This window comes from Phoenix dactylifera, chromosome 12, assembly GCF_051530095.1.
Source record: "Phoenix dactylifera cultivar Ajwa chromosome 12, Ajwa_hap1_PhDact_Kaust_v1.1, whole genome shotgun sequence".
NCBI classification, from domain to species: Eukaryota; Viridiplantae; Streptophyta; class Magnoliopsida; order Arecales; family Arecaceae; genus Phoenix; species Phoenix dactylifera.
The window spans coordinates 8,292,318-8,320,042 of NC_143201.1; the positions used below are offsets into that span (position 1 = coordinate 8,292,318).

Consider the following 27,725-nt stretch of genomic DNA (forward strand, 5'->3'; position numbering starts at 1 on the left):
CCACCATCCACTTGGCCAGGGTCCTATTCTCATGAGAATATATTTTTGCTTGAATATTTCTTAGGTTACTAATATTGCAATGATAATGTTGTGTGGAGTAATATATTTATCTGTGGTGTCTAATGAATTCCTGATAATTGATTCATAGAAAATTATTTAGCCATTGCATTTGACACATCTCCAATGATCGAAAAAATAAAAAAGAAAGGCCTATTTTTATATATTTTTTGGAGAAAGAAATTAGTTTTAAAGGGATTGAAAATGTGATGAATCAAAGCTTAGCAAATCTTGTTATCATCTAGGATAGATGCTAAGTAACCATGTCTAGACTCCCTCCTGTATAGTTGTTACAAACAGAAGATGCACAGGCACGAGAAAGAGAAACAAAAAAAAGCAAAGCAAAAAAATAAAAGGAAAAAGAGACAAGTGAGATGCAACTTGCCTACATCCATGGTGAGAGCAGAAGATCCCAAAATAAGAGCCCATATGGTGCCACCCTTCAGTCAATAAAAAAGGGAAAAAAGACTCACGCAAGCCTCACAATCCAAAGGCTCTCTGTAGCATAAATAAACCCTAGAAAAGAATAATGCATCACATAACACCAAGGTTACTCTTAAAGGAGTTGGAACTAAACCATAGCCCAGGATCCACTGCGATTAATCCATAGCCTTCAGCATCCTACAGTGCAAACTAGTTTGCAAATTCAAACCTTATTGCAATGCTGGAGTTGAAACCCATGAGCCCACACCCATGAGTCCACGACCACCTTAGAGAGAAATCTCCGTTAGTAAACCTCATAAAACCCGCATATCATAGCATCCTCCATTATTGAGTCAGAGGAATATAATCATTAAATACCTTTGGCCCACAAACTTACCAAGAGAGAATGAACCAGCTCTCAGTTTCGTTACCAGTGGCCACTAACAAGAGAACTTTTAGTGCTCACATCTAAATATCCATAGTGGCAGCATTTTGACAGAATCCCTATGAGGAACGGGAAAACGCTCATGCTTTACATTAAAGCTCGCACCCACTATAAATAGAAAACCCAATATGCTTTGTTTTTAGTGACTCAAGCACGCGGTCACCAAATTCAAAGAAAGAACTATAAGTTCTGTGTTTCCATGTGGCTCCAACACCAATCATGAATATGTCATCAAGCTATTTATAGTTTTGCCACAACAACAAAGTAAGACATGTTTATTAGCAGCTAACACTACATACCCCTCTACCATGCCTTATATAACAGGTACATCCAGTTTCTCTTGTAAAGCATTATATTTCCCTTAATACCCCTTGATCATCTTGTTCTCTAGTTCACTCGACAAAGTTGGGACTTATGAGTGGCAGTACCGAAGCACAAATACTCAAGTCAAGGAAAGAATAGATACCAACAAGATCAGTTTAGATGGTATATTAGGAAATATACTCTATTTATTTGAGTAACTGGAAGAGTCTCATTATCCCTCTTATTCCTGATTTTCTTGCACATGGCAGCAAATTATATGGCCTGGGATTTGGGCATGGGAAGGCAGGGCATGGCTACCTATCTTCTTTATCTAGATATTTTTCAATTATATCAAAACTAGGAAGAACAGATTGGGTATAGAATGCAAATAGACAACAAGGATATGCCAATAGGTCAAATGTTGAAAGACAAGGTATGATTCAGCTAGGATATGATTATATATACTATATACACTGACAACACATACACACACTACATCTATGTTAACATATTACCCAAACAGCAGAATAGATGCAGTAAGCACATAGAAATCAATAACAATATGTTCATCAAACATTTGATTACCCCATAAAACGAATTTGGCAACAAAATAGAAATAAACACAGCAAAAACAAGCATGAAACATATATAAATTAATAAAACATAAATGCAGCAAGCATTTAATTGTCCTAAAAGAAAATGCCGCAAGATAACCAAAAAAAAATGCAGCAAACGTTAAGATTAAGGGGAACTGCTGGGCTTCTTCAACCCTTTGACTGCACCACATATTTCACCATCATGTGACTAATGAAGATCCAAGGGAAGACAACCCAGCACCCAAGGGAGAAAAAAGAGGTCTCAATCATGCCTCAAGGAGAATGAGGTGACAAGAAGGTTTTGCAGGAAGAATGAAGAAAGCAAAAAGAGGGGGGCTGGCATCTGTCAGCAAGCACTGCTTCACTCTCATTCTTCTCTTCCTCTCTCCACCCTTCTCTCAATTAGGGAACAGGCAATTAGGGCATGTGATAGGAGGAAAGCAAGCCAAATTTTGATTTATTTTATCGGGAGATCCAGGTCCAACACATACTTAGCCTGAGCCAAATAGACCACTAGCAGCTCTATAGTATCGTACAAGTACCCACGAGTCCAAAAGTATCTTGGCATATGCCAGAAAGATCAAAAATCATTTTAATTAAAAAAAATCATGATGTTTATTTGCCGTATTTGACACTTATCAAGTCCATATCCGACAGTACCAGTTATCCACTTCATACAAATATGGTCGTGACCAGCATGGAGTGTCTATACTTCCTGCTTTCAAATGACTTAATTCACCAGTGAGAATTTTATAGTCTATTTTATGAAGAATACAAATCATACACAGATTATACTGCCAAATGTAGCCCTTCCCCAAAACAATTCAGGGAAAAAAAAGAAAAAAAGATGTCAAGGATCTGCCATAGAGTTAGATATCCACCAGGCTGGAGTTAGATATATGTCAATCAAATTATGCTGCACTTCAAACTACAGGTAGCAATTGTTCAGGCTTGTGTCGGGTCAGGTCAAGAAAACCTTCAACCTAGAACCAAGTCAACCAAACCATTTATAATAGGGTCGAGAAGTACAAATCCATACCTAACCCATTTATTTTGATGGACCCATAGCCACCTGCCAGAGCAATAGTATTTCCCCTGTCAGTTGCATATGTTAGTAAATGAAAATAAAATATGACCAAAAACAGGGGATTTAGGGTTGGCATCCAAACAATGTGAGATAGCAATGGAAAAGAAAACAAAATTAATCTTAAACATGTTGTCACTTCATATTTACGGTGTTCTTTATTCTCATGTAACCGTTAATTATGCAGCTTTACTAATCATCCGAAACAATCTTTAACTAGATTATAGCCCATATCGCCACTACTAGTATCTTGGAGGCTTGGAGATGCATTTTAAAGGTTTATTCAACCTATGGTGACCCATTGGATTACCCTACCCATTTATAATTAGGTTGGCCTATGCTAACTCATACCCAACCAATTATAAAAGAAAAACATCAACCAATCCATTTATTCCGCACTTGGTGGTGGGTTTTTTTTTTTTTTGTTGGGGGGGGGGGGGGGGGGGGGGTGGGGGGTTGCTGGCCTGTCCTAGTCGAAACTTGCCACTCCTTCAGAAAAGAGAGTATGTCATTGACATTAAAGTACTTTGATAAGCCAAATGACATGGACAAAGCCACCGAAGGCAAATTAACACCATATACAACCATCAGGAACTGATCTCATGTCATCCCAGAAGCAAGTTGTACACTAGAACCCTTCTCATTTATTGAAATATCATGGTGTGGGAAGAAAAAATTGCTTTGAATCCATGTAAGCATTAACATGACAAACATCAACACATGATAATGAGATTCTGTGATGCTCCTTTCGTTAGAATGGACATATAAACAAGAACCTGATAACTATTTGGTACCGGAACAACTTTCTGACCAGTGCAACTACCAATGGAAATCCTTAAGCTTGACCAACAAAGAAATAAACCATGACAAGTTTACATTGTGTGCATCACCCGAGTATATAAACTATGACCATATACAAAATTGAAAAATATTGGAATATCTTGTGACATAGGTTCACAAGCCAAGATTTCAAACTACAGACTTGGAGAAACACATACCATCAGTCAATGGGAAAGAGCATGAAGTCTAGGAATTGGGAACAGTAACATTTAAGATCTTGACATCCTGATATGGCTTGTCATTCTTATCTGTCTTGACCTTCTCTATTCCCTGCTTATTTAACATCAGATTCAAACAGTCAGCAAATGTGGGTTGGGGGGGGGGGGGGGAGACTTTTCTAAGATACTGCACAAAATTTGTACCTGAACAACATCCATCCCCTTTACAACTCTGCCAAAAACAGTATGCTTATTGTCAAGCCATGGTGTGGCCACAGTGGTAATAAAAAACTGAGAACCATTTGTATTTGGTCCAGCATTTGCCATTGATACTGTGAAAGGTCTGTCATGCCTCAAGCTGCAAGCAGGAAAACATTCATCAACTGGGTATGTGAATGACATCTTCAATATAAGTTATTATGACCAGTGTAATCAACAAAATAGAATTACTATAAAACAAAAACATAGAGGTAAGAATGCAATTGACAGCAGTACTCAAAATGAATAAAAGAATAAGCTTGCAAGATTGAGAACATAGATGTAAACATAAAGTAACATTAATAGCAAGCGTCACTTATTTCAACATAGTCCAGCCTTTGAAATGGAAGACATCTATAAATCCCATCTCACTATTCGTATTGAAGTTTATTGCTATAACTCTTTGACCCGGACCTAAGAACTCTTCCATGGCAGGACTGTCTTGTGAGATGTACAGCCGAACCATTTCAAGTTTGCAAAACATGATTCCATGAAAACTGCATCATGATATGATGTGTGCTGGATTCATAATTAACAGTTGAAGAAGACACAATTAAGTGATTGAACAAGACAGCAAATGGGAAAAAAGAGTTTGTTATCATCCCAAAGCTCTGTAATCATGTACTCATTAGTTAGTAAGGGCCAAAAAGAAGCTATAAAAATTACTAATTAGTTAGTAAGGACCAAAAATTACTCTAACTGGACCCATAAAATCATTTTAAACCACCTTTCTGACTTAGTAACATATTTAATTAGGAAAAGAAAAATGTGTAAGGGCTGGTGTTTTCTAGCAGGCATAATGTAAATTTTTGTCTTTTGAGTCGAAATTCATGCTTAAAAATGAAATGCAAGTACCCATATCTATATAACCTTCTTCCTCTTAGTCAAATCCATCTTTCACCTAGGAATTGAACTGCATAAGCTAAAATTGTGTACCTAATAGTGCAGGTCTCACTTCCCATCCAGTAGCCTATAAGGTTTCCTGATACCCCATCAGTATATTTCCCCTAGGAATCTTTCTTGCCCTTTTTGGACTTAAATCTATGCCTAAATATTCATGCATTCTCTGCACCAAACTTATCCCTGTTCCTCCTAGTCTTGTTTTTATGAAAGGACAAGGATATCTCAATGTGTATTTTTCCACTACCGAGCTCAAATTCCGTAGCCAGCATTGCAGGTCTTCACACCCATCAACTTAGTTTTAATTCCTGATTTTGCTTCTCTAGGAAAAAATTACTTCAGCTAAGAATTTGGCACCAATTCATTAAGAGCTTACTTTAAGATAGAGTGAGTCATAATATTCTGGAAACTTACTAGACAAAACAATCATATATGAAGTTGACCCTGATATGCTCGTCAATTGATTGGGCAGACATGTTGACTAGTCTAGAAGTGTTGCAGCTTGGATTATCATAGGAAAGAATGCATTTGTTATTTTTTAATATCTTTGTTCAAAATTTAGCACTGTCTTAGAAAAGACTTTTAGGGGTTCAAGCTATTACAGTGCATACGAAAAGCAACAAGCTGTAGCATGAAACTTCATAATTGATGTCAATCAGCTCATACAGATACAACTAAGCATGGACTAGGAAATCAGGAGACCATTCAGGATATTAAAATAGAATTATTGGATATGAAGTAACAGCACTTCAACTGCTCAGCAGCATGGACAGCTAGATAATTCTATATGTGCCAAAAGATCTAATTGTTAAAAGGCACCATTCCAAGCATCAAATCTAATTTATGTCATTATACATACTTCACTGAACTTTGAATAAATGGTATGGGTTCAATGGTCAAGGTTTCACTATTTGGTTTCAGTAGTATTTTCATTGTAATTCAACCATGAAGTATCATAGTTGGGGTGGACCGTATAGATTACACTTCAAAATTGGAAGATGTCTTCAAATCAAAGATTACTACTTCCAGCCATCTCAAATTTTGGTTTTATATCAAAATAAACAAATTAAAATGATCCAAGGGGAGATATTACTGTCGAAATAAATAAAAATAAGCATGATAAGAATAAAAGATGCAATACCTTGTAGTAAATAGTAATAACAAAGAAGATTATACAGAACCGCTGACTTCTATAGAGATAAGATATTACCTTTTGTGAAACTCATCTTCAAATTCCCATCCCCATATAGACTGCCCACCAGTGCCATCTCCCAAAGGATCTCCTGTCTGTATCATGAATCCCTTAATTACACGGTGGAAGATGAGATTGTCATAATATCCATTTCTACAATGAGTTGTAAAGTTCTCCACAGTTTTCGGGCATTCTTCTGGGTACAGTCTCATGTGAATATCACCAAGAGATGTGTGCAAAACCTGACAACATAAAAAATGCTGTTAGGCATTGGATGGACATGACATGCTATTCTTGCATCCATGATGCCATCATGGAATATATAATCACAATCCATAACATCATCATGCCATACAGAAAGGGAATTGGAGCCTTATGTGAGTTCAATATTCAACTCATCATTCAGGAAACTTACTACATAAATTACCTTATCTAAGCACAAGCAAATGAATTGAATATCTAGAACTACTAAGGAAATATCAAATGCTATGCCGAAAATAAGTTGTTACTGTATAGTATGGATGTAGATACAAATTACTCTCGTCAACACATTAATTTGACAAGAGACCTTACCACGCTATCAGGAAGGGATGTTGTGACAGCGTTTCCTATATCAGATACTGCTAAAAGCTCCTCAGGTGGCGGCTTTTCATTAAAAACATCCCTTCCTTTGGTTGCATCTTCAGGTTCTTCAGGCTCTCTTCGGCTGTTTAAGATACAGCCAACGTAAGAAAGATTTTACAAGTCACAATCAAGGAGTTAAATTAACTAAAAATTAATAACAAAAGAAGATAATTCCATAACATTCTTCATGTTATTACAGTATTTTCATTATAAAAAAACAAAATTCATGTTTTAGCACAAGGCCTGTTTCATCCCAAAACCCCAGAACAAAAAATGCAAATTACAAATGTATCGATGTAGGAATATAATTCAGCCACCAGCTACTCAATCACCCAGTTTACCGGATTTCACAGCTTCACTTCAGTTTCTCTTAGCAAACATAATCAACTAATGGACACTGATAATATTTGTTGATGGCTCATTTACATAAGCAAATATTTAGTCAATTTGCCAAATCTTGATTTTAGTACCTGAACAAATAGATTCGATGTTTTTTGAAAGCACAACACAGAAGTGTAGGATCTGTCAAAGGTTCTTTGGTTTCATTGACATTTGCTGCAGCTGCAGGAATCTTCCGAACTTTTTTGTTACTCTTGTCACCTTGATATAAAGCAATTCTTAAAAACCTGTCATTATTCTCCACTTTTCCAAGAATTCGGGCAACTTTATTTGTGTGCAAATTTACTATCTGTAGCAACAAAAGTAAGGAAACTTTCAGCAATAACCATGACCATATCTAACAAGCTACTGAATGAAAGTTATTGTTAAGAAGGTACTGAGCATATTATCTTAGAAAACAAAGGGTCATAGATATAAGGAAAACACAACCACATATTCATCAATTAGATGCTTTAGAATGATCGGACACATAGTACTGTGGGAGTCCAGGTGTTGGAACATATCATGGTAAAAGATATTGCTATTAAACTTCATATCATAATGTTGAGAACACCTTCAAAAATTACTCTAAGCCTAATATCAAATACACTATAGCTGAGTCACAAATTCTTTTGTAAAGTCAATATTTATATTATGAACCCAATCTTGTAGTACAACTATGCAAATCACCGGCCAAAGCCGAATTATATCTCAGAGAAATAAGCACAGAAGACACCTTAAAGAGGGCATATGATTATGACTGCTCTATGAGCCTGAAAATAGAAGCACTACCATCCTGCCCAATACACTTTAGTTTCAAGATTCCTGCATACATGAAATAGTGTTTTGGTGTATTTTAGTCGTTCAACAGAAGACCTGTGCAAGTCCTTTAGTGAATATTTCAGTGGCTAATGAGAGAAGGCATATATACTACAGGCACAAAGATCAACGGGTTAATGCATAAATAAACAAAAAAGTATCTAGTTTCATCCTGAGAAGACATATGATTACGAGTGTTCTATCAGCCTGAAAGTAGAAGCACCAATCTCTTGCCTAACACACTTTAGTTCCAAGATTTTGCATAGATGAAACAGTGTTTTGGTATTCTTTAGTTGTTCAACAGAAGACCTGAACAAGTCCTTCAGTGAGTATTTCGGGGGCTAATGAGAGAAGGTTCTATGAAAACTAAAAATTTAATTGCTACAATAGTAACAATATATACTACCACAAATATCAATGGGTTAATGCACAAATAAACAAAAGATTATCTAGTGTGGTCATGACAAGCCACATACTTGAAATGGTCAAAATAAGCGTGAGTTAGAAAAGCTAGCTCTCAAAAGCAACTACTCATGATTTAACATGGTGTTGGAAGAAATAGACAACTGACGGCCAGAAAACCGCCCAATATCGGGCATATCATACTGCCCCGACAGAAAACCGGTATGAAACACACCTTCAAATAGGTGCGAACCCCATACCGCCCGTACCGCCCCATACCGAGGTGTACCGAGACATACCAAGATGCATACCAGTCCATACCGAGGCGTACCGAGATGAAAAATGAGAAAAATGATTGGAAAGTTATTTCGGCACAGAGATGTACCATACCATACCGTATCAAACCGATAAATTACCGATACAATATCCGATACCGAGATTACAGACCTTACCAGACAAGATTTTCTCCATCAAACAGAAAGAGAACCTAAAGCAAATTATACACCAAAAATCAAACACATTTTGTTGCATCAAAAATGGGGCATTGTAGGCATTGATATGATGAGAAAAGTTTACTACAGCTTGTCAACACGATACAACATGGAAGGGAGTAAATATCAGAAAAAATATACCCGAATATAAGCTTTCTGCTGAACATGGAGAGCAAATATTTTAAACTAGGAACAAAATGGGAGAGGCTAGTACAAAATCAGCACAAACAAATTAAGCTCTTATAAAGGATAAGAAGAGAATGAGTAAGAATTTTAGAGGTGTCCTTATGGTGATTTTGATCATCCAGCAAAAATTATTGGTTACAGATGTTTATACCAAGAGCAGCAAGTACAAGAGACGAAACATATGACTTGCATCAGTAATAACCAGAGAGAGCACCACCATGTGTGAGGTGGGAGCAAATGGTTCGATGCCATAAGAAAGTATCTAGAGAAGTTGTGCAAAGGCAACCAACATATCTTTTAAAAAACTTAATGTTGGAAAACTGAAGTGAAGCAGGAAAAAAAAAGATAAATCCTGAAGAAAGACAAAAATTAGAAGCCATAGGACTTATATATATATATATATATATATATATATATATATATATATATATATATATATATATATATATATATATATATATATATATATAATTCCAAAAGAAATATAAAGTAGCTACCAAAGTTCGCAATCCCTATACCGGACTTCATACATAAACCATTTGGTACAGTGTTGGTACGCCCTCTATGGAAGTTGGTTCAGCGTGCCAACACTCGATATGCCCAATTCACTCAATCTAGCAAAAAATGGTCAGGAAAACTAGGGGTTCAAAGCACATACCAAAAACAATGGAAACATAGATGTACAAGATAATGAATTGTAAGAGATAGAAATGATATGTGTTTTACAAGAATAACAAAAGGAGAATAGAATTTGGGCAAGATCCAAGTACAAATGTATGAGTAGATTTAACAAGATAAAAAGATGTAAACTTTAGGACCAGATGGCATTCAAATTGAAGTATGAACTCTAACATAAGAAACTGAAATATGTTCGTTCACTTGAAGGATAGCAGAATACAAGAAGAATGGAGGAAAATCATATCCATAATGGTCTCACTATATTACAAAAAAAAGATATATTGTCTTAACAAATACGTGGAACCAGACTTATTAAATATCCACAGAAGCCTGGATTTCAAGTATCTGAAATATATAATCAAAAAATGGCAGGAAAAAAATTCATGAATGACTAACTTATCCCATTTTTAACTTAACCCACCTTTTTCACCTTTGCATCATTGCAACTTTTTATCAACATTTTTCTAGGCAGCATTTGTTAGGGGAACATAGCAGGCATAAGGCTTGGAATAAACCTTATGCATGCCAAACAGCTTTTAGAAAACAGTCATAAGCAGGGAATAATTATGCTGGTTAACCTTGTTTATGCCACCCATAACTCTTCCGAGGGGAGGCTGTCAAAAGCTATGTTTCCTAGCATAAAGCCATTGCTTATGCCAGCTTTCTATTTTTGATGGACATGAACCCTAATCCAGAAGTTCCAGAAATCAAGGTTTCACATACCAGTACCAAACCTCATACTGAGTTTTTACCAGAAATTGTAACCAAACAAAATTAAAATAACTCATGGCATAAATATTTCCACATGCATAACTTTTCTTGTTCCTATTTTTATTACATCCAAACCAGACATACCCTAATTTGCAAAACTCTCCAACTTGCAAACAGATGGCTCAATAATCTCAGTTGTATGATGAACTTTTGTACAAATTAAAGAGAAAAAAGTTATCTGTTAACCAAGGAAAAACTATACATTTCTCTCTAGTACAGTTTGTAGGGGTGCACAGTGCAAATGAGTCTTTTACATAGAAAATAACATTTAGTAGATAGAAAATGGCACAAAATGAAACTACCGATGAAAATATTTAAAGGTCAATATATATGTGATTTATTGTATAATCCATTGTATGTATTGGGATATATACACAAGTTGAAGGATATGAAATGATAATGATGCTGCCAAACAAGACTTAAATGAAGATCAAAAAAAAAAACTTTCCATATTAAACATGCTTCTCATGGATAACAATGAAAAGCAAGACTATTGGATGGCTAGTAGATTAAAGGGCTAGGCTTCCAATTCTATTATTTACAAGCACTAGAAGCAGAGCTTACTTTTATACCCAGAAGGGTTGCATAAATAAGAAAGTTAGAGCTCTCATCAAAAATAGCATTTGGTTGTGGAGCATTTTCTGTTTTCTCTATTTCCTTCTCAACAGCCATTCTTCGCCCAAAGTCAATCGCTTCTAGCTGATATAAAGGAGCACCACTTCTTTGTAAATCTTGGGCCACCTGCCAAATTTCAGAATATGAGAATATAAATTATCTGAAAAAACAGCTTTCAAGTAGAAATGAATGTTACCTCAAGAGATTCATCATACACAAGCCTCATTTTACCCGTTTTGAACCAAAAGACACGTATCCTGCGATCAGGAGATGTTATAGCAAATTGATTGCCATCTGGGCTCACCTGAACAAAAAGAAAAAAAGAACAGATTTGGCAAATTTGCTAATTAGTAGAAACTTTTATTTGATATTTTGGTTCATTACTACTGGCATATAAAAACCATAGCTAAATAGCATGCAAATTAAGTAATTCGAATTACAAACTTGAAATAAATCAAATCTTAAATGAATAGCAACTTCATCTTCTTCTACTGTGCAAAATAGACATGTAAACAAGTCTCCATAATGACAATTAACATAAGAAAACAAAAGGAATAAGTAGCACTTGTGATACACCAGGTATCCATATGTAAACTGAAAACTAATCATTATTTCCAACTAAAAAAACCACAGATAATTATCAATTCATAAATTTCTGGTAGAGAATAGTACATCTCTTGGTAGGATTTCTCTAAAAGTTAGAGTAGTAGTGCTTGACCATAAGAGGCTTTTGTCAATTATAAGGGTCTCTGAATCAAATTTCAATAGCTTTCCGGCCAGGAATCCGAATGCTTATAAAGGAAACAGCCCAGATCTGTTATACACAGCTGAGAGCATTTGAAGTACCATTTTTGTTGGTTGTTTTCTCACAGTTCTCATTCTTCTTATCATGTCCTCTCCCAAATCAATCAAATTAGGATATAGTGACTCCAAACTTTCTTATGGAAAAGAAAATCACTTCTAAATCAGAAGGAATGAAAAGAGCACCAAAGGTGCACGAGGTGAGGAGAAGGAAAGGTGCTTAACAAATATATATCTGATACCCCTACAATCCATAAAGTAAACCAGAACGAAAACTCAAAGGTATTGAACTATGTTAGTGTTGCATATTCATGGCTCCTTTGGCACCACATACTATGGTGGCAAGGGAAGTACCAAGAAGATTGACAAAGGGTATAGAAGCACAGCATTCCAACAGAAGGCACCTTTGTGAAGAGAAAGTAATAAATTTTTTGTTTATATTGCTTTCATGTGTGAGTTTGTCTAGACAATACATTGTTTTTTAATATTATTAATTACATGACATAGTGGATTATAGATTATCAATAATGGTCACTGAAAGTTTAAGAGTGGCCCAATAAATTATTTTGCAACTCCAACCACTTACACGATAATCTCAGAAATGTTAGATGGCTATTTATTTATTTAGACATCATATGTTTCTGTCTAAGTGGTTAACTGGTTATCTTTCATTAAGCATCTAAAGAATGAGCAAACGTTTGGCGTGAAAACTGAATTTAAAATGCACATATAAATCTAATAACTGCAGATGACCATTTATTTATTTAGGCATCATACATTTTTGTCTGCATGGTTGAGTAGCTGTTTAGCCTATTAAACATCTTAAGAATGAACAAATATTTGGTGTGAAAATTAAATTTAAAATGCACAAATTAATCATAAAATTGAAGTACAATAACTAGTATATTTTGTACAGTGATAGGTTAAATTGTTGTTTTAATTTGACTGGTTTTATTCTACTTACTTAACCCTAAAAGTTTTATATAAACAAGTTCCCGTGGTCCAACCATGTCCTCATCATTGGCTTCTCCATTGTTATCTAACCTAGTAATATACCTGCTTGCATCCATCTTCTCTCCTTTTAGTCAAAGAGCTGAAGTTACATTCACATTAAGTTATATATGCATCAATCAGTAACATTCAACTAGTCAAATCATTCTATTTAGTATTTTATTAGATGAACCACAGATAGCTATATTTTACCTCAAATGTACCAATTTAAATGTTCAAGGTTCAACAAATGATTGTATAACCATCCTGACAATCATGGTGGATTGACTTGAATATATTACAATCCTCCTAGCATGATTTATTCTTATAAGTGGGATAATATAATTAATATTCTTTTCTTGAGGGAAGACATAATTAATATTGATTGTAGTCCTGGGGTTCCAGGAAATTTCATTAAGGGGTCCACTCTTTCCACCTTTAAACCACTATACTGAAGGCGCATAAGATTGATGTTCAATGTGAAACACGTTGGCAGTATAACAATGTATCACCTTAAACATGTAGAGTTTTTTTTTATCGAAAATGAACTCATTTTAAAAAAGAAATACTAAAATGGTTCAACATATTAAGAACAAGAGGAACTATTTGATATCATATATGTTAGAATATGAAAAAGAACAGAGAGACGCAGATAGTCACAAAGGCAAATTGATGGAAAATCAGGACCCTAACAATTCTTTTGTCCAATTTGGGTTGCCATTAAAATGATTGCTTTCACCAATTTCAATTGCAAATATAGTGTTTAAATGCATGAAGCAAAACCACAAAGCAAAGAGGAGTATCAAAATCTTTTCTTCCCCAAAGAGGCTACCAAGGAAGAGAAAACACTGCATTAGCGATAAAGTTGGTTGCGTAATCAAGCTTCAGAAGTACCCTTCACAGCCTACAAGACATAAAATACATGTCTGTGCGCTCATAAAATACCAGAATTAAGAAATGGAAGTCAACTGGCATAGTTATCATTGCCAACCAAAACAACTAAAAAGGAGAAAGAAGAGAAAGCTAAAATACAAAAGAAATCTGAATATACTACATTACTACCTCAATCGCAGAGACGGTGGTCTTGCACTTGGCAATTTCAAAAAGATTGGTGTCCGTTTTTAACTTGAAATTCACACTGCATGCGGTAAACAGAGAAAATTAGTCAAATATCAAACAATCATCATAAACACATGACCTGGAAAGAAAGAAAACTCCCTGACCCATTTCAGTCAATAGAAAGAAGGCATAAAGAATATCCAGAAATTATACAACTAAATTTTATAATTAACAAATAAGACAAAGCTTAGGCATAAATATCATCATGAAGAATGTTACAGGCTGAAATATTCTCCATAAAACTATGTTTTCTTTTTCATGAAAACATTTTTACTTTCCAGGGTGGACAGCAATGAAAATCTGAGTCAAATTCACAAAAGAATTGATCCTATTAAGCATGCTTAAAAGGCTAAAAGAGGATATATGGTTAAGATGTTAGCAGATACCAGTGAATTTTAGTTGCAGTATACCTACATTAACAATTGGTATGCGACAACATTTCTATTGTTTACATAATGTGAGCAAACTTTTAATGAAGTTAAGATGAGTTTTCTTTAATTTTTTCAAGAACAAGGTCCATATCGCTGTCAGTTGATCCAAGAAACAAAAGATCTCAAAATCCGTACTTTACAAAATTACTAGAACTCAGCATGTGAATAAACAGATAAATACATAATTTTATTTCAAAAAATATCATGCAACAGAATCTATGCGAGGAAGGTTGTTCATTTTATTAAACATTCCATAGGAAATAGATTATTAATTAGACAAGTGAAGTTGAAAAGTTTTTGTTTCATCAGGATTCTAAAACTTAGGGAATAAAAATATATCCCGGTGCTGGGGCCACCACCCATGCAGAAAATAGAAGTAAAAGTATGTCTGTTTTCAAGACTGGGAGGCGCGTGGTGCATTTTTATGTCTTCAAGCTCTAACAAGCAGGCTTCAAAGCCTTTTGCTTTATATATTAGCAGATCTAGAAGAGACCAATGAATTTCAGTTGCAGTATGCCTACATTAGCTATCGATATGAGATAATATTTCTATTATTTGCATAAGTTGAGCAATTTTTTTTGCTAGAGATAAGATAAGTATCATTTTATTTTTTTCAAGAACAAGGTCCATGTCAGGTGCTATCAATTGATCCAAAAAGTTCAACCTTCAATTGAGTTCAGGACAAATTAAGCTCAAATCAAGCCTGGTTTTATTTTAATTGAATTTGAAGTCAACAAAAATTAGCCTGGCTCAATCAGGCTTGGCCCAATAAGGCTCAAACAATTATAAGAATATGCATGTGTGCATGGGTGGGTGGTAGTACACCACATAAAAGCTTTGATTGATAACTTACTCAAAATATTAAATTTTATGGAGAGAAGATAGATTTTATAGTATACTTAATTATTTTTCTAAATTTATGTTTTATGATTGAGTATTTCTTTTATGACATTGTTTGTTTACATTATTTTAATATTAATACGAGCTTTACCCAAGATTTAATTTGAGCTTGAATGGAGCTTGAATTAAGTACTAAACAAGCCTGATACAAGCTCAAATTGATTTTAGTTTTATTTACAGTTATTAAGCTGCTCAATTAGGCCCATGTTCAGCTCTGTTTGAAATTAAACTTGAATTAGTCTCCACCAAATAATCAACAAATCAAGCTTGATCTCAAAATTAAAGCTCAAAAATAATTCAAATCAAGCTGGATCAAACTCGAGATTAATCAAGTTTGAACCAATGACACCCCTAATCCATGTTCTGCAAAAAGAAGCCGGTAGAAAGCAGACCCACTTGGGATACCCTGCATATGTGTACTTGGATCAAAGATATTAAGGCATATTACATTCACCAGAAAATGAAAAAGAATCAAACTTTATCCATATTCAGTTTCCTTTGTAATCAAAAATCTTCTTTTGTTTGGATCACCTCAAGTTTTCAAGGGCTGATTTCTGCAGAAACATCAAATTTAAACTGCAGATTAAAATAAGTCTTCAGTAGAACCCGTAACAAAATGTTGGCACTTGGTATAGTGAATGAAAGAAAGGAAGGACAGAGAGGAAAGAAGAGTCAAAAGGGCAAATTGAAATAATATTAAATGAGAAAGGGGAGAAGAAGCACGGAGTATCCATTTTGACAAAAATACAGCTCCAAGACTCCCCCTTAGTCATCTAAAACCTTTTATTTCTTAACCTAGCCAGCCAACCAATATTTTTCAGTTTGAGTCTTGTTAAAACTCTTGTAGTCAAGTAAAAGTCTCTCAAACGAGAACCCAAAAGCTTTCATAGATTATAAAATTCAACCTTCCATGGAATGCAAGAATCATGCTCGGCCGATATCCTAGTATTTGACTTAGCAAGATAAAAAAGGACATGCAGGAAATATATAATTTAATTATTTTATAATTGAAAATACTAAAAGATTTTGCTCATTAAGATGTTTCAAAATACATGTTTCTCATCCAAAGTCAAATATTATATCGAGGATATAACAAACATGACATCTCGCAAAGTTATTTAATACCAACATCTTTAATCAGGCTCTAAAAACAAGGAAAGCCCACTTTCAATGTTTTCGTAGTAGGATGAAACATGGGAAGAGTAAAACTCTCCACCAATATCCAGAAGCTGCAACAAAATCAAACTAGCTAAGTATTTGGCATGTATCTGATTCATGCATGGATGTCCAAAATAGATTATATGAGCGAGATGAGAGAGTCTATGTTGCACAGCCATATAGAAGGACAATTTAGACTTTCCAAGATCAACTCTTAATGACTTCAAGGCATCCTTCAAATGCATTCTTAAAATTCAAATTCCGCATATTAGCACAATCAAAATGCACATTGCAAGTAAAATGAATTCATAATATACAGTAAATAACATTTGTTAGTTTGTGGTCATGAAAACAAAAAAATCACAATAAAAGAAAGAAAAGGAGAAAGAAATTAATGAAAAAACAAAGTTCAGTAGCCCAAGCTAAATTTGCAAGCAAATTACAAAAATAATTATGTTTACATAAATGGAACAAATTTCTTTAATGTAGCAATTCAGTAATAAATAGAAGACAGAGATTAATGGCAGAGCAAAATAACCGAAAGCAATTAAGAACACACCTATTCTCTGGAAACTTGAGTGTAGTGGGAGACCAATATTCTAGGACCCCTTTGGCATCAGCTGATATCATAATATCATATATGTGGTTGTACTTCATAACTTTTACTGGCCCCATGTGAATCTGCAGAAGAGAAAAAGATACATAGGATTATATGTACAAAATTTGAGTAAGCTAGACTTTCCTAGAGGATTTTTGAAAAGAATATGTAGTAACAAGGATAATTTACCTCTCTCGAGATAATTGGTTCATTTGAATCAGCATGTGCATCATATATGTGAACAAAAGAGGAATTTCTGTCACTAATTGCAAGCTTAGCTTTGACATCTCCTTGTCTATAAGCCCATTCAGCCGCACCAGGAATAAATGGAAGGCGCATCATCACCATCATATCAAAGTTTACAACATCATAAATCTTCACCGACCGATCATTAGAAATTGTACAGCAAAATAAACCATCAATACTAACCTGCATTACTGAACCACACCATAATTGACAGCTGCTTAAATAATAGCAAACATACGGAAAACAGACCATAATGATCAGCCGAAGTGCAGAACAACTTACAATTGGGTTAACATTTAAGAAGAAACTAAACCAAAATGGAAGAAGCACAAGCGAAGATGCAGAAAACTCATCATCCAAAAGCAGCAAAGTGAAAAAAAAAAAGTGAAAACTAGGGTACAGCCATACAACAATATGATATTTCCAGGATACAATTGTCTCCGCACTTATTCGCTACATGCAGTTTGACATGGGGCTCTTATGATTTTGGTAGAAACAAATATTTGCGTTCTAGTGCATCAATGTTATTATGGCAACACTTATGCCTGGTCAAAGTTTACATCAAGGAGAGATGAAAGCAAGGATGAAAATAAATATAATGCCTGCCGATCCTCTGTTTCTTTAACCATAACAGACCAAGTACATGGGCATCCAAGATATGGGTAAAGAACAACATAGAGTTGGTCGTTGAGAGTAAAATATTTATTGAGATACCTCAGCCAAGTAGACTTCTCACACCCCAATGGACTAGTATACTCATTGTCCTACAGTTGTTAGTGAATCAAAACCAATCCCAATAGGACTCACACCCCAATGTTCTAGTATACTCACCAATGAACCAGTATACTCATTGTCCAACAGTTGTTAGTAAATCAAGTCCAATCCCAATAAGAGTTCTTCCTGACTAGACTAGAAATTCCTACTAGATTAGGTGCCATCACATAGGCTCGGGTTTGAGGGGTCCATGTACATCATGCTGCTCATTAGCAAGGTATCAACCTCGGAGAAAGTGCCCTTGCCTCTGCCATCATTTTGGTCTCTAGTTCATAGTCAACTCATGCAACCTCCTGACATTGGATTATTTTTTTTCATGAAAGGGCCCTACACAATGGGGGGTAGCCCTGCCCCAAATACACCTAATCCCCCAAGCCTTGGTGAAGGCATGATTTGATCCCAGGTCACTGCACAACCACTGAGTTAAGATGGCAAGTTCATATTGGATTAATACTTTAAGAAATACGTCTGACGTATAAGAGACAAGTTTTGACAAAAAAAAATCAAAAAAAAAAAAAACTAATGACTCCCTCGAAGAATAGGTTAACTAACCTAGAAATGGGTGTGTAGTGGACTAACATGCCAACCTATTTGACAATGAATCATCAGTTATATCATCCATATCTTTGATTCATTTAAGTGTTTGTTTTCGACAAATATTGATATCACTAACATTAAAACTGAACCCACATTTTTTTTTAAAGTACAGGTAAAAGCCTAAGAATCCATATGGTATTCAAATATATATTTGTATTTACTGAATAGAAGTGGATATCAATGTGTACCAATACTCAAATCTATTTTCAGCTCTAGATTGTTACAACAAAAAGAATATGCCAATCACTTGTCCAAGTGCAATAGTTGAAGAGGCATGACTGCATAAGGTTTCTTAAAATAGGCGGAGGCCCACCCCCACACCCCATCTCCCCCCCCCCAAAAAAAAAAAAACAAAAAAAAGAAAGAAAAGAAAAACCACGTAAGAATGTCTTTTACTAATCAAGATGATAGCATTGAATTTGATATACTCCCAACTAACAGCACTTGAACATTTGAATGACTTGATTGCATTGTAAAAATTCCAAATCAATGTTCTTGAATATATATGTGTGTGTGTGTGTATTTACCACATCTATGCTATATATAGAAACACAAATAAATTTCTTTACAGACCAATCACAGCCCTCTGATTTGATTGCAGACATTCTAACCATTAAAATGAATCCTTCGAGCTGAACTAATCAGCCAATCATAGCAATCCGGCACTAAAAACTGCAGAAAAAAGACAAGTACAGTCATGGTGAGACCCAGACTCCCACTTGGAGGCCATGATTTCCCACCCACAAATGCAATCCATCTTAATTATATGCTCCATGTGTGATCAATTATAACATTTTATTATATCTCCCCTTCACAGCCTGCATCACCAGATTTGGCATTTGAGAATATGCCCAGACTCCAGTATCCAGTAAGCCAATGAACACCTTGAAGTGGCTTAGGATAAAAACAAAGTAAGTTTATCCATCTCTTAGACCACATGCACGGAGCAAGCTGCACCTTTTTTGGTCCCTTCTTTCCATATTTTTTTATTATCTATGCTCACCTATATTGTACCACCTATCTATGTGTTATCTCTTCATTCTTTCTTAATTTCTTTCCTCAATTCATTATTCAAGGAAGTCTAATACAGAATAAGACATGAACCTTATTCCATACCTGGTTTCGAAAAGAAAAACTAGATGTGGATTCAAATTGACACTTGTATTTTAGAATTGTTTTGCACTTCTATTTTTCTACTTGAAGGCATATTTTATCCAATGGTTCACCTTGAGTGTATACCATAACAACAGACTTGACGAATCTAACTTACTATCAAAAGGATAGAAAGTATCTAAGTAAACCCAGTTATGACTGGATCTAGATGCTGTTAACTGTATCTAGGATCCAGATGTTGTACATTGTATCTACTCAAGTTGATTACTGTGATATGTTTCTTTGCGTGTAGTTAACAGCATCCACAAGATCGATGTTTGGGGGTTGCCATGAGGAGTTGTTTGTATCTTAGCTCCTTTTCGACCATGAGTTTAGTCTTAATGTTCAAGGATCAGTTATGAGTTGTTCTTTCATTAGTTACTCTCTGTTTCTGTAGGCAACCCATCTTTTGTTGTTCTAGAGAATTTTTCTGTCTCTCATAGGTGTAATGTCACGAAATAAGTCCTCTAGTTAATGAACTAGGCAGCCAAAATTTACAAATATCTAAATTGACATCACTATAGTAGTCAGCCACTCTAAGATCACACCACCAGCTTTTCACAATGTTCTAACACACTAAGACCAAATAACTCCTTCAAAGCCAAATACATACACATGCACACTTGCATGCACACACAAAAGCAACAATACAGAATTATGGACTACACTGTTAATTTTTTTTTATTTATGGCAATGTGAAAGGATAATTATCTATATTTCAAGTTTTTGCTGTGTCAAGCCATTTATAATTTTTTATATCCACATACATACCATGGGAAGATATATCCTTATGATCACCTTTATCTGTCCGCTCATCAACTCCATATATATGGTAGCTTATTCCACATTTATGTTGCTCTTCATTAAATCACTAAAGACAAGATTTATGTAAAAGTGTCGCTAAGGTATACTGTTCACAAGATAAGATCTATTCTTAAACTGCATACAAGCTGAATATGAGAGAGTTTGGATAAGGCTCTAATATAAAGTATAGGTTTTAGGATGATCTACTTCTAGTGCTTATTAGGGTGGCAATGGGTCAAGTCAGGCACAGATCTGGTCGAATTTGCGTTGGGTCAAAAGTTTCAACCATAACCAGTGCTTTTTTTATGATACATAATCATAACCAGTGCATATAATCTGATTTAGAAAACTAAACCCATAGCGAACCCACTTATTTCATATGGACCCATACACAATCCATCAACCCATTATAAGTCTTCACTTGTCAGTCATACACCTAAAACAAGTAAACAAAATAGGGATGAAAAGAAGGGATCTAGGGCTATGCATCCAAATAAAGCAAGAGAGACGAGAGAAATTTTAAGCAAAGAAGAAAAAACAGTAAATCCTAAACGTACACTACAAAAACAGTAAACCCTAAACGTACACTACGCACTTCACTTTTCTCTTCAGCATTTTTTCCTAAACCATTAATTGCATAACTTTCCTAATTACTTGAATTCTGCATTAACTAGCCTATGGCCAGTGCACTATTACCACTATCCTGGAAGCCTAGAAATACGTTTTAAAGGTTAGTCCAACCGATGAGGCCCCATTGGGTTGTGGGGTGTGTGTGTGTGTGTTGGGGGTGGGGGGGGGGGGGGGGTGGGGGGGGGAGGGCAAATCCAAACCCAAACAAACCCATCTATAATCAAGTTGGTCTTGGCTAACCCAAACCCATCCTAATTAACAACAAATCCTCATGGAAACCCATTTATTCTGGGTGAGTTCAGGCTGCTTCGCAGGTCTTGGTCAAAAATTAGCATCCCTAAGTTCTTATACTAGCTAAATATGAAAAGGATTTGAAGGCATGACCAAAGGTTTACAAGATAGACATATTTTGAAACCAAAATAGTTTCCTGTGTTTGAGTTTTCCATAGTCCATACATTAAAAGAGATGCATGCTTATTCCAATTTTAAAATTGAAATATTTTTAATTTCACGATGTAAAACCTTAATAGACTAATCAAGTAACATTTAGTGGCATCATAACACTTCAATCTTTAGACTAAAAATGTTAAATATTTCTGGCAAAGGTTCCCAAAATACCCAAAAGCTTGAATACCAAAAAACGCATTAAACATAAAAATTCACAATCATTTGAGTGATAAACTTTAATGGTTCTTCCACTGCACTTTCAAACTCTAAGGAAGCATTAACAATTCCAGGATTAAAGCATCTGGACAATAAAAAAGATTACGGTTTTTGTTACGCTAACTATAGCATAAGATATATCATATGAATGACTAGTTCTCTGCAAGCGACAATAAACAGCCAGATAACCACTCACAGCCAGGCCTTCAATGGGACCAAGATGAGATCTGAAATGTTTAGCAAATTCAATCCCAATAGCCTTCTTCTTCCAAAATTTCAGATGCCCTAAAACGAAAAATGTAGAGGAACATATCAGCATTCTAATGGAGGCACAATGAAACATGGCAAACAAGTTAGGGACTTGAGGGAGAAAAGCCTGAACATCCCATACATAAAAACTTCCTAAACATGAAAATTTTAACACCTCTAATGAAAAAATAAAGAAAATGTCCTCTATCAGACTAAATAAATTTCTTTGCATGATTTTGAAAACAAATGCAAAGGCACCCTTTTTTGTTTCATGTTTTTTCAGGTTTCAGCAAAGGCATCTTAAAAGGGCAATATTCATGAAATGATGAAACCACTGAGTTTCTATTTAGCAAACCAAACATCAGAAAACGTAACAAAAAAATGCAACTAGCTGTAATTTTATTAATCTAGTCCAATCAGTAAGTCTCTTAGTTTCTTTTGCTATTTTATTCACAGAATCAGCATTTGAATCAGAGGAACTTGAATGCCTCCAGAACAACTTGCTTAGCAACTAATAATAGATAACTAAAAATATCAATAAGCAAACTGCTGCAGTCTAAACAATAACATAAATTTATTCACCGGACAAGGTTATTTAGCTCTCTCTAAATACGTAAGTGCCTAGCAGCCAAGAAGAGGCAGCATGTACTGGTCTTCCTTACTCTTTTGTACAGTTATCCCATTTTTCACTAGCCAACAAAGGTAGTATCATGCAATCTCACAAATAAGAGAGAAAAATAGCTTGCTGAACAGCAAGGATAAGATGTTGTACTAATCTAAAGCCCCTCTTGTCTGCGCTAATGCAGTTTTTCTCACTGATTATAAGATGATAATGTACTTCTCTACTACATTTTTCACACAACACCCAACTAAATCTAGGATTATGTTGCAGACTAGATATTAATACTATATTAGCCCACGGTATTTTAATCTTGATGAGCATGAATTAAGTCAGTTCAAAGTTGCTCCATGCTTCTTACACTTCATCCTTTGGTAAAAAAATGGAACTCATAGTTTAGAATAGTTGCACTTACAATATGCAATTTAATAGTTGTATAGTCTTTTCTAGACTTCTTTCCTCCGGCAGTTAGGACAAGTTTGGTTTTGCTTAGACCAAGTTCTTTTGTAAATTTTGAAGTAATAAAAATGCAATTCCTACAGAAACTAAGGCTGTGTTTGGCGTTTCTTAAAGAAACTATTTTTGCAACTACTAAAGAAAAAAGTGCTACCTAGAAAAAAAGTAAGTGGTTGATAATGATTTCCAAGAAGTGCTTTTACAAGAAGGAAAAGTTTAAGAAGTGCTTTTAGGAGAAGCTAGAAACCTAGCTTTGGCTTCTCCTTATGTGAGAAGAACTTTCTTGAAGTAGAAACAACATTAACATGGTAACCTCACTCACAAAAAAATCGTTCTAGAATAATGTGATAACCAAATACCAAATACACCAGAAAGTAGTTTTTGTTTAAGAAATCAAGTAAATGTGATTTTTGAGATTGACCTTTTAAAAGCAGAAGCGACATCAAACATGCCCTTGGAATTTTCTTCACATGTAGTATTTTTTTAACCATGGAATAGATATATTGGAGGACAAGTTTATGTACTTCAAGAATTTCATTATTAACTTTGTGCACAATTCATTCCCGCAAACTTTTCATTCTATTTTGATACAAAATATTACATAAAAACTAAATGATCGACGAAATGCTCATCATTAATAACCTACTGGTTGTTGTTGTATTTGACTTCATACCACATAGAAGCATCATAATTGACAAAGTAGTTCTGTATAAACTATCAATTCTCCTTTCTTGGAAGTAGACAAAAATACTGAACATTGTTTAGCAAGACAGAAGGAAGTTTGTAACTCATTGTTTATGAAAATACCAGCAATCGAAAACTTAATTCCAACAAAATCAAGAGAAATAGACAAAAGAAACTTTGTAGAAAGTACATGAGCCTGAATACAGTTACAGCAAAAAATGCCACCTCAGACTCCATCTTCTACTATAATATTCATAATTGATGGCAGTGTATAATTAAAGCACGAGCACAATTTAGTCAAGCAAACTACTAGTGAATTATTTTAGAGTCAGATGTTAATATTAAAAAGGGTTTTTCATGCGTAAATATTCTCCTATCATTAAATTCCCCGACTTTAAACAAAGTGAGAAACTAAATTTAACAAAACATTCATGTAGTATATTCCAGAATTATGAACATGGACACTTGGAACCGACTCCAATTGTATTTACTACCGATTTCAGTTATTTAGAGGTGTATGGGTTATAAGTTTCCCTCATATAGAGAATGTTCATTGTAGAAAATCCTGTCATAATTTAATTGGTGTCTAGTGTTATAGCAAAACAAATAGAAATTATTCTTTAAAAAAAAATCTCGAGTAACATGAAATTATGTAACTTGACAACCATAAGCCCGTTTTGTTAGACAAAACAGACGACTAAAGCCAGACAAGTTTCAAGTTCAATTAAATAAAAACAGGCAAAACCATAAGTCATAACAGCTCCCGTCATAGCCAAATAATAACCATTAAGTTAGACAAAATGTGAAACAAAGTTACATATTCTAGAACTGAATATTGATACTGTTTTAGAGACAGATGAACTCAGATAGCTGGCGAGTGCGCACCATCGATGCTTCCAGTAATGAAGAAGTCTGCGGCCGACACAGCAACATGAGTGACCACATCTCGATGCATGTAACTCTTCTCATACCTGCAAGAAGCTTCGCATTTATAGAGGGGAGAAAAGGCTAACCTTCACAAAATAGATAACTATTCGCGAGAAATCTAGTAATTATTTCTTGGATTACGGAGCAATTTGTTGTTGCTACCATTGGCTTACAAGCGAAGTGCATAAATTAAGTGCTCGCTAAGCAGAACAGCCCGTAGAAGCAGGGCCGGATCAGAAACCCTAGAATTCAGTTATTCTTTGAAAGGCGACATAGAGATGGATGGAGAAGTGTTACATGTGAGCACAGGGGAGGGCATCGAGGAAGGCCTGCTCGAACTGGAGAGGGCGCTTGGGGCGCGGGCGAAGGGCGGGGCCGGGTCCTATCATCGGCTCCTCGTCGTTGTTCTCCGGTGGATCCACAGGTGGATTCCCGTTCTGGTGATCCGCCATTGTAAAGGATCGACAAGCGGGAAGGAAGAGGAGAGATCGAGAGGAGTGGAGAGGGTCGTTTCGAAAGAAAATCTTATGCGAGGAAGAGAGGACGAGTCTAGGGTTCCAAAGAGAGCGAGGGCTTTAGAACCAGTAAAGGAAAACTCCCCTTGCATTGCAAGGGCAATTATGTCTATTTTCGAGGTTTGAATTCGACCGACATAAGTTACGCAATCAGGATATACAAATATTTGAATTCCACCGAACATGCGTTAGGAAATCGGGATATAAATATACGGGGTTTTTTCCATAAATACCTCCTAAATACCAAATTTTGCATAAATAATTATTTAAAATTAATATTTATATGTATACTCTCGTCAAATATTTATTTTGCTATTCTATTTTTTTTTATTTTTGTATATGCACTTATATCATCTAATACTCTTAAAAAAATTAACAGTTTCAAATTAAAATAACTAAAATATCCTTATAGGTAGAAATGTAAATAAAAACATTTATAAGAATATGCAAGTAAATAGAAAGTTTACAAGAATATTCATACAATTTTACATATTTAGAAGGGTATTATGCAAAAAAAAAAAAACCTAGTAGATGAAAAAAACTTAGATATTAATTAATGTGATAGCCTTCAGACTGTATTTATTAGTTAATATCATAGCTTTCAAAATTTCACATTTATTAATTATTGTTATAGCTATTAGAGTCATGCATTTATGTTTCTACACAAGTAGAATGAATTAATACATCATAAATAAGTCTCAAGATCTTAAGTGTTATTTTTGTATTGATAGTTTTGAAATAGTCATAGAAAAATTAAGAGCTCTCAAGAAAACTTGTACTCTCTTTGCAAGGTGATATGTTCGCAAAAAAGGGTATGTCGATGTTTTGGAGAAAGTAAAAAAGGCTTGTTATTCAATTTGTTGAGTTATTGTTGCATCTCTTCACAAGTGGAACATATATATTCCACATGATGGTTCTCTCCTGTATGCGCTACCTAGTGAGACCTCAACTATCAAAGAAAGCTAGAAACTGGAGCACACTGCTAAATTCGAGTATAAAACCACGTTGGAACTATAAAGCAACCATATATATTTCATTATATCTTTTAGATAATAGTATTATAGAAATACATATATATACACACACACACCCACACATATACATATACATATATATATATATACATACATACACATACACACATATATATATGTTTATATATGTATATGTATATGTGTATGTGTTTGTGTATATATGTGTGTGTGTGTGTGTGTCTATGTATGTGTGCGCGCGCGCGCGCGCGCGTGTATATATATATGTATATGTGTGTGTGTATATATATATATGTATGTATATGTATATGTGTGTGTGTGTATATGTATATATGGATTTTTTTGCATGTATACCCTCTAAAATATATAAAATTGTATGAATATTCTCGTAAAATTGCTATTTGTATGTGTACCCTCATAAAATACTTATTTTGCATATATATCTTACTTTTATTTTTTTTAATATGTATACCCATACCATCTAATACCGTTAAAAATAAACGATTTAAAATTAAAATAATTGAAATACCCTTATGGGTAGACATGCAAAAAGAAAGCTTTATATGGATATACATCCAAATAATAACTTTGTGAGGTATTCATGTAATTATGCATATATTATGAGGATATACACTTTAAAAAATCTAATTAAACATGATCAAAATTTAGTAAAGATAATTTATTAATAAAAATAACAAAAAGGATTAAATTATATTAATATCAATTCTTATAGAATAAATTATGTTGCTTTTACAAAATTCTTGCCTCAAAAACAAATTACTAAAAACTATTTTACTAATCTAAGCATCTATAATTAATTTAAATTTGAGATGTTTTAATCTTATAAAAATAATGAAGAATATGTAGATATCATAGATTCAATAATCATAATTATATTAAAATCAAATAAAGAATAACATTACCAAAATAATCGCCCAATATTCTAACTTGATTGAATCAAGATCTTAAAAAAGAAAATTGACAATGTACTTGATCTTTTTTTGACTTGTCGAACGAACTGTATCATAAAAGATTTGGTAAATTTTAACCAAGTTTTGATTTTTTTTTTTTTATAGATTTTTTGAATGTATACCCCTTCTCAATATGAGAAAATATATAAATATCCTCGTAAAATTGCTATTTATATGTATATTTTTATTATTTTTTTTGCATATCTACCCATAAGAGTATTTTAGTCAT

At 34.4% G+C, this 27,725-nt stretch overlaps 1 protein-coding gene across 8 annotated transcripts in view; it reads right to left on the reverse strand.

The window, feature by feature from the left end:
• The window catches only part of CYP71 (cyclophilin71), a 28,436-nt gene extending 2,764 nt beyond the window's left edge, over positions 1–25,672 (reverse strand). For 2 of the 8 annotated variants that reach the window (XR_015971838.1, XR_605378.5), the window contains exons 1-14: positions 25,316–25,670; positions 24,977–25,062; positions 22,280–22,368; positions 17,407–17,646; positions 17,179–17,300; positions 14,074–14,149; positions 11,417–11,524; positions 11,170–11,346; positions 7,351–7,568; positions 6,830–6,962; positions 6,275–6,498; positions 4,111–4,264; positions 3,907–4,018; positions 2,864–2,919 (exon numbers count right to left, since the gene is read on the reverse strand). Coding sequence is in view for 4 of the 8 variants with exons in the window: in XM_008803012.5 (XP_008801234.1) it covers positions 3,935–4,018; positions 4,111–4,264; positions 6,275–6,498; positions 6,830–6,962; positions 7,351–7,568; positions 11,170–11,346; positions 11,417–11,524; positions 14,074–14,149; positions 17,179–17,300; positions 17,407–17,646; positions 22,280–22,368; positions 24,977–25,062; positions 25,316–25,470 (1,866 nt within the window). In the remaining 4 variants the exon portion in view is untranslated. Of the gene's footprint in view, positions 1–2,863; positions 2,920–3,906; positions 4,019–4,110; positions 4,265–6,274; positions 6,499–6,829; positions 6,963–7,350; positions 7,569–11,169; positions 11,347–11,416; positions 11,525–14,073; positions 14,150–17,178; positions 17,301–17,406; positions 17,655–22,279; positions 22,369–24,976; positions 25,063–25,315 lie in introns of all 8 variants that reach the window. The other 6 variants (XM_008803014.5, XM_088708228.1, XR_605379.5 and 3 more) reach the window with 5 other exon arrangements.
• Between the last annotated feature and the right edge of the window lie 2,053 nt (positions 25,673–27,725).